This window comes from Montipora capricornis, chromosome 3, assembly GCF_036669925.1.
Source record: "Montipora capricornis isolate CH-2021 chromosome 3, ASM3666992v2, whole genome shotgun sequence".
Taxonomy (NCBI): Eukaryota; Metazoa; Cnidaria; class Anthozoa; order Scleractinia; family Acroporidae; genus Montipora; species Montipora capricornis.
Genome location: NC_090885.1, coordinates 61668738 through 61676237, shown reverse-complemented (window position 1 = coordinate 61676237; position 7500 = coordinate 61668738). Strand labels below are relative to the sequence as shown.

Sequence of the window (7500 nt, the reverse complement as noted above, 5' to 3'; positions counted from 1 at the left end):
TTGATGAAGTAATGCTTTTTATCTAAAACAATTATTTTGCATGTCTATTCCTTTTACTCATATTTCTTGCTTTGGGTCACCTACGCGGTTAGTTTCATGAAACTCTGCACAATGAACCTACAATTGTAAAATGTCTTGTTCTTCACAATCTCCTGATTTTATATTTTAAGCACTAGTTTGTATTAATTATTATTTCTGTGTGAGCGTAAATAAAAATTGACTTGACATGGAATCGAATCCGGGCTGCGTTGGTGGAAAGCAAGTGCTCTCACCACTGCGCATTCCTGCACCCGATACCATGAATGTACGTCTTTCACTCATTTTGACCCGGGTTTCGATTCCCTTGCTAGACATTATGAAGAGGTTGAGTTTGCTGATTCCCTACTCTGTTCCGAGAGGTTTTTCTTCGGGTTTCTCAATTTCAGCCCTCTCACATTTCATAACTGCATTGTTCAACTCTCTGTTATCTACGGAACCCCATTAGGGACGCACATCATTTTTATTTTGCTGCCACTTTTACTGTTACTTTTAGTGCCACGTTTAGTGCTACTTTTAGTGCTACTTTAAATGCGACTTTTAGTGCCGCTTTTAGTGCTGCCACGTTGTAGTGCCACTTTTAGTGCTACTTCTGGTGCCACTTTTAATTACCCGTGCGGGCGGCAGGTACAAAACACACTGGGTCACAGGTCATTGTTTTAACCGCAATACAGAAAGTATCCTAAACATTCATAAAAGCTAGCCTTAGGCCTAAAAGCATTTTTTAGGTATGAATTTTTAGGACTTTTTCTGTAATTAAAAGTAGCCCTAAAAGTGGCACTAAAAATAGCACTAAAAGTGGCACTCAAGTAGCACTAAAAGTAACAGTAAAAGTGGCCGTAAAATAAAAATGACGTGTGTCCCTTATGGGGCTCCGTAGTTATCTTTTAGTAAGGCTTGGCATCGTGTCGGAGTTGTTAATCAATTGAAAAAATCGTACTCGAGCAGTTGTAATCGCATGAGCCAATTAAGTTTCATTCCATTCTCGTCCCCGGAGCCCGCTTTTCTTTTGTGGTCAGCACCGTTCTTGGTGCTATTCTGCCAAAGCTAATTCTTGGATTTCACATGACGTCACGGCAGCCATGTTGGTGTCCCCAAACAATGAAATGGCGTCCATGTTGGTGTCCCGATCCAATCCTCCGGGAATTGAAAGCTATTATTATGCTAATGTCTTCTCTTGTTTTCGTTGAAAAACAAGGCTGTTGATCACGTGAGTGAAACCCAAGAATAGAATTAATTAATACAGTGGATTACCCCATACCCTCAAAATAATTAGTCGCTGATTAGTTACATTTTACAAGCTAAATTTGAAATAAATTATGATCTTTTTCCCATTGCAGATGCCTATACAGTGGATGATGTAGTGTATAACTGGAAAAACCCAGGCTCGAATGCCATTGAGGTTTTTGTAACCGAACTGGCGCAGTATGATCTACTCAACATCACCACGTCGAAAAAGGCATCCACTAATAGCAAAGGTTGGGCTATCTAAATCAAACTAAGTATTCTATAAGGAGGAATTTGCACTCTCTGAAAGTCTAGGTATTGTGAATTAAACTAGAAGGTTGTGTGGATGAAAATACACGTATAGAGCGAGTTTCAATCCAGTGTCGTAAAACCAAAACTAAAGTAAGTACTTTGGCCAATCAAAAAGGACGGAGACAATCCGGTAAACCAATCAAAACTCAAAGTAATTACACGTAGCGCGTGCAAACCAGGATTGGTTTTGGTTTCACTTCTGATTGGTTGAAAAAATGGCGCGAGAACTTTGAACCAATCGCTAAGTGAAGTAATCATATACCAAAGCAATTCGCTCATTTCTTTCGACACTCAATTGAAAACCGCTCTATGTCCAGAAATGCTCCTAATTAGATTAAAAACAAAATAATAAGGTAAGGCTGGTTGCTGGTTTAAGGGCGCATCCGTGGGATGCACAAACAGTTAACAAAAATTGCCCAGTTACAGTGAACTTCAACTCCGGATAAACTTCGGAAAAGGGTGAGATATTACCACAAAGATTAATCTGTAATTTAAATTGAAGTTGTTTGTTGTAAAAACTCTCATTATTAATGTCACTAAATTTGCAAATGCAAACAACGAATCCCTGTTAGTTATCACGTTACGGGATTCTTTTAAAAAGAGACTTCACTCTAGTCCCACGGTTTTACTTGCTTCCTTAATTCCGTTCATCCAAAAGCTTCAAGATCAAATCTAAATCATCCGAAAAACTTATTACAAATCACAGTTCAACAACTTATCATCCTGTGTTAGAAGTCCGGTTCCGTAATTCTGATTTAGTTCCTTGAAAACTGTTTAAATCTGCCGCGGCGAAGACAAAAAGACAGCACCTGTACTACATTTGTCTCAACGCTCACAATTCTAAAATCCCTTAGTTGCGTGTTCCATAGTCCAGTCCAAAGTTCAAATTTTACAGTTCCATAATCTTGAATATCAGTATTGGAGTAACTTGGTACCAAACGTTCCACAATAACTTGAAATCTCGTTAACAAAAAAGCTTAAATCCAGTAGTTCGGTTCAAGTCGCCAAAACTCTATCATCGATTCAAAACATGCTCAACAGAAGCTACAAGTAGTAAATACTTCTCAGAATCTACAAAAGTCTATCATGATTCTACACTTGAGCTGATCGCATCTCGAGAGAACACACAGCCGAAACTGTTCTGTGCCTGCCTCATAAGGCCCTGAAAAAAGTACCGTAGTACAATGGTACTTGACCGTAGCCCTTGGCCGAGAAACTAATCCTAGCCAAAAGGCCGAGAAGCAATCAGGATACAAGATATTTAGGTAAAAAATTGTAGGGATTTGGGGGGAAAATTGACAACATACGGGATATTTTTAAAATAGGAACGCATTGCGTACGTTTGGTAGTGCAGTAACTTGATAGGGGTTCTTTCCGTAACTGTCAACTAAGCTGCGTTTTGGTTTTCGATTCAGGGGATTCAAGTTGTCTTTGCGTAATACGTAGATCTAATAGTACACGATATTTTTTTGGTATCGTAAATCATTACATGCAGTGCCATGGTAGATGTCTTTGCTAAATATCCCCTGAGAGGCCATGCATGTAGTTCAGTAAAATACTAAACCCAGAAAGGTTGAAGGAAATAAAAGGAAATCCAGAAACATTGGCTTCAAGGCTGACATGTTGATCATTTTCAAGTTCCCTTACAACTTCTTTGTCACCACAAGTTTAAGCGGGTACTCTGAGCTTCTGACAGCTTCCAAGACAAAAGTCCACTGAAGTTAATCCCCCCTGTCCGGTGGGGTTAGTATCTGGATGGTAGACGTCAAAATATGCGACTTGCTGTCTGGAACATACGACTGAAAATTGAATTTTAAAGCTCGAAAGTGCGAACAAAGCAAGGTACAGATTTTGTTAGCCTGCTTTATGCAAAACAAATATTGATCCAAAAGTAAATAAATATTGATATATAGTTTTAAGAAGACCAGAAGGAACTTTTACGAAGTGTTGATCGAGAATAAAGTCATATATTGAACTGCGGATATGTAATCCAGTCCTTACCTTATTGTTTGAAGTAAGTAGCAAGAGGTTAGGCGTAAAGTGGCACTTCGTGTTGGATATCAAAATTGGACGTGCATCTAATTAGGTGAATTTTTGGGCATAAGTCACATCCAGATACAAAATAAGATGCCCGTTGCTTGGTTTTGGCGTCACTTAGTTAACCATAAAGTCCCTCACCGCAAACATATGTACTCACGTAATCGGTACAAATACCCTCTTTTGAAACGTCCAGTCCAAAACACCCTAAATTACGCTTGTATTTGACTGATTTTCAGATCATATGAAAGCAAGTGAATTATCTTTTTCTTTTCTTCTAGGTTCTTTCGATAGTCTAAAGGCAACTTTTTCCCTCAAGCGACGAACAACTTACTTCATTTTCCAGCTTTTCATTCCTTCGGGGTTCGTCGTTTTCCTTTCCTGGCTCAGCTTTTGGGTTGACCGTCATGCAGTGCCAGCTCGCATCTCACTCGTCATCACCTGCATTCTTAGCACTATGTTTCTATTCCAATCAGCCAGTTCCAGTCTCCCAAGGATTTCGTACCTCAAAGCAGTGGATTATTATTTGATTACGTCATTCATGTTCATTGTGTCGTGTATGGTAGAGTATGTCTGCGTGTTAAACTTTCCTGATAAATCGTCCGCTCTACTTCGGAGTAATGCTAGTCTGGCGCCGGTAAGTGTTGATTCAAAATGTAAGAAAATATCCTCTATTTAGATAGGAAGTTCTCTGGGATATTTCGAGGCGCAAGAATCATGAAAGGGGAACAAAGAAATAGCATCTTAGCATAGATAGGCGATATTGGAGATTTTGTGGGTGAATATAAGCAAGACTAACAGTACGTCGATCCCGAAATAATAGTGACGATTAGGATCTACTGCTTGTGTTATTTACTTATCTGTCACGGCCCTACCAAGAGATTTTCGTCAAAGGGTGGGAAAACTCCTCACAAACACAATGGACTCCTGTTATGTTGAAAGGAATTGTAGCTACGTGTTTCGTTTCCTCCCCTATAAAAAAAAACAGAAAATATTTTCCATGTCTTGATTTCAAAAAGCTAACCAAAGTAGACCCATGTCTTTTTGTTTCATTTTTCTTACGTGCGCAACTTCCCACCGTCCCTCACCCACTCCCCTCTTGGCATGTAAGGCCATTTTTCTGAACCAATCCCGAGAGCCTTTTTAATTGCTGGGACCGAGAACTCTTGATCACGTGCTACCAATAAAGATGCTGTGGGATTAGTAAAACCAACATGGCCACCATGACACCACATTATCAACGTTGTGTTTTAAGCTGGTACACAGGCTAATGTAAAGATCATTATTTCTATTTTCATAAGCCACAAACGCCGTTCCAAGAAGCAAACTCCATAGCCGAGATAATAGACCAAAATTATCACTCCAATAAAGATCGACCTAATGGTGTTGCTGGAGGTGTATCGCTTAGGAAAGGAGCGTTTCTTCACGAGAATCTCTCAGCATCAAGGAGAAAGCAAACGCCTCTCAATAACTATGTGGAAGGTTTTCCTACTCAGCAATATCCTCCTCATATTATCGACCGACACGCGCGGAAAATATTCCCACTTCTTTTCGGATTGTTCAACATCGTCTATTGGTCCTACTATATTCCGCAGCGATGACGTCATTATGTGCGAAAAAGTGACGACAACGATGATGCCATTGGTTATGTGTGGATGCTGATGTGAATCAGACGCGCGGTGAAAGGCCACGAAATGATGTCTTCACGAAGTGAAGGACTGAATCACCAGTGGTGACAGTCCGTAGTACTGCACATTGGGATGCTACAAACTCCAGCACAGATTACGTGGGGCTTCCGCTGGAAGTGCATTTCTCGTCGAAAAGAACCGCCAGTGTACTTCTTGCTCAGTAAAAACTTCGGTCTACTTAAAAAAAAAGACCAAAAAACTGTACAGTACTGCTGCTACTAGGCCCTAGCCTGACATTTGCCTCTTTCGATTTTCCGTGTTTCTTTGCTATCGATCAATCCACCACTGAAGGAAGCATTGGACGAGTGTTCTTGCTACAATAGCTTAGTTTATTCTGCATGGACAATGACCGACTACATCATTATTGGAGAATTCTGTCGAAATCTCCCCAAAATTAAAGATGTTTGGTTCTCTTGTCTGTTCTATATCCCCTTTAAGTAACCTGATGTTTAAAAAAAGAGTGGAGTCCTTAGTTGACTCCTACAAACCCCTTCACAATCGACGAATTCAATGAAGAAGCACCAAAAGGTATATCATGCCATTTCCCTGACAGAATACTGACTTTTCTTTGCTTACACATTCTGGGGACCGTTTAAAGCCATTTGTGAACCTGCCAGCCGCTTGTTCAGGAAAGCCGGTATTTTAACATGTTTTCAAGGTAACAAAAAGCAAACTGACTGTGAAGTTTGACGACTTAAATCCTCTCGCTTCTTGAGAAGCAGAGGGAATTGTGACACCCGAAAATAACCCGTAAAGTTTCGGGACAACCGAGAAACGGGCCCCAGCTGGATACAAACCGAGACTTTGCTTCCCTGCAAATATGATAGTGACCAGCAAAGCGCATTTCGAAGAAAGCCCGGGAAAAAATAAAAACGGACTGCTTGGCTGTTTTGTAGTTAGCTAGCATCTAACTTTTCACTCATTGCATGGATCTTGGGGAATTCTTCTGCAGGTGAAAGTTGTGACAAATATGTGAGACGAATACATCGGCATCCGGCAAGCGTTATGCTAAAAAAAGTAGTGAAACTTCGCCGAATAGAGAAAAGGCCTAAAGTAATGTAAAAGACATCTCATCATCCCTTTATCCGTAAAACGCCCCATCGTTTCATCTACAACAAGTGAAATGCCTACGTTAGGAGAGTTGTTTTGATGACGGATACGCGTGCGCGATTCTCGTTCTCATGGCATAACGTTCATTTTGGTTGTCATTGACCCGCTTCTGGTCGAGCTGACGGTGTTCGCACGGTTCTTAATAGCTCTTAAAAACTGAGGAAGAACACTGAAACGCCGTTGCGGCTTTATTAATAAAGAGTCTGCTGATAACACTGTTTGAATTAGAATGTAAACGATTTCCGTCGGCTAGACTTGAGCTCTTTATGCAGCATTCAACGTCGCTGATTCAAAGTTAAGGCCGTCCCCCTTTCATTTCCTTTTCCCGTCGAATGCGTTTCGTCTGTTTTTAATTGTCGGTTGGTCGGACTAAGAAAACAACAACAAGCAAACAAAAAGAAAATCAGAAACAATCTCAAAGAGAGGCGAGTCACATGGGGCAGAAATGAGTAGAGTTAGTGTTAACATATTTTCCTTCCATGCGGAGAGAGAGAGCCTCTCATGTGTCAGAGTGTCACATTTATTCTGGAGTTGAAATTGAAACTGAAAATCTACAAGGGAAAAAAACCAATGTTCATATTTCAGATTACAATTTTTGTTTGACAAATTCTTGAAAAAACTCAACAACTATAAATTTTAAAAATTGGGTCGCTCAAACGACACTGGTAAGTAGAAAAAAAAGTGGGGGGGGGGCGGCCTGACAGTGACTGGGTAAAGTTAATTCACTGAATGTGAACCCAACCCAGATGCATTTTACTTATACATCCTTAGGCTAAAAGTTTTGTTGTAAACAGGAAAGAAGCTTTTTTTTAACAATCTTGGCAGATTTTACATACCTTATTTCTTGAAGATCAATGTTTAACGGAAGATGCAAAAAATTATCATTGACATGTTCCACAAAGGTCGTCCACTGACATTGGACTTTGTCGAGTATTGGCGTTGTTGAAACGTTCTTTTTTACCCTGGGTGTCAGAGGTTTTATTTTTCTTTCGCGAGGAATAATGGCAAGCGAACGGAAAAAAAACCCTTTGGCACCCAGGGCATGTCTTATTGAGCTCAAGGGGATAACACTGGCAAAACAATTAACTGT

The 7500-nt window shown here is 40.2% G+C and overlaps 1 protein-coding gene across 1 annotated transcript in view; it reads left to right on the top strand.

Moving 5' to 3' along the window:
* LOC138041539 (glycine receptor subunit alphaZ1-like) overlaps positions 1-6763 on the top strand; it is a 17485-nt gene extending 10722 nt beyond the window's left edge. Inside the window, exons 7-9 of the mRNA XM_068887280.1 lie at positions 1377-1514; positions 3894-4249; positions 4914-6763. Of these exons, the coding sequence (XP_068743381.1) occupies positions 1377-1514; positions 3894-4249; positions 4914-5213 (794 nt within the window). The 3' untranslated portion in view covers positions 5214-6763. The remainder of the gene's footprint in view (positions 1-1376; positions 1515-3893; positions 4250-4913) is intronic.
* The last annotated feature ends 737 nt before the right edge of the window (positions 6764-7500 follow it).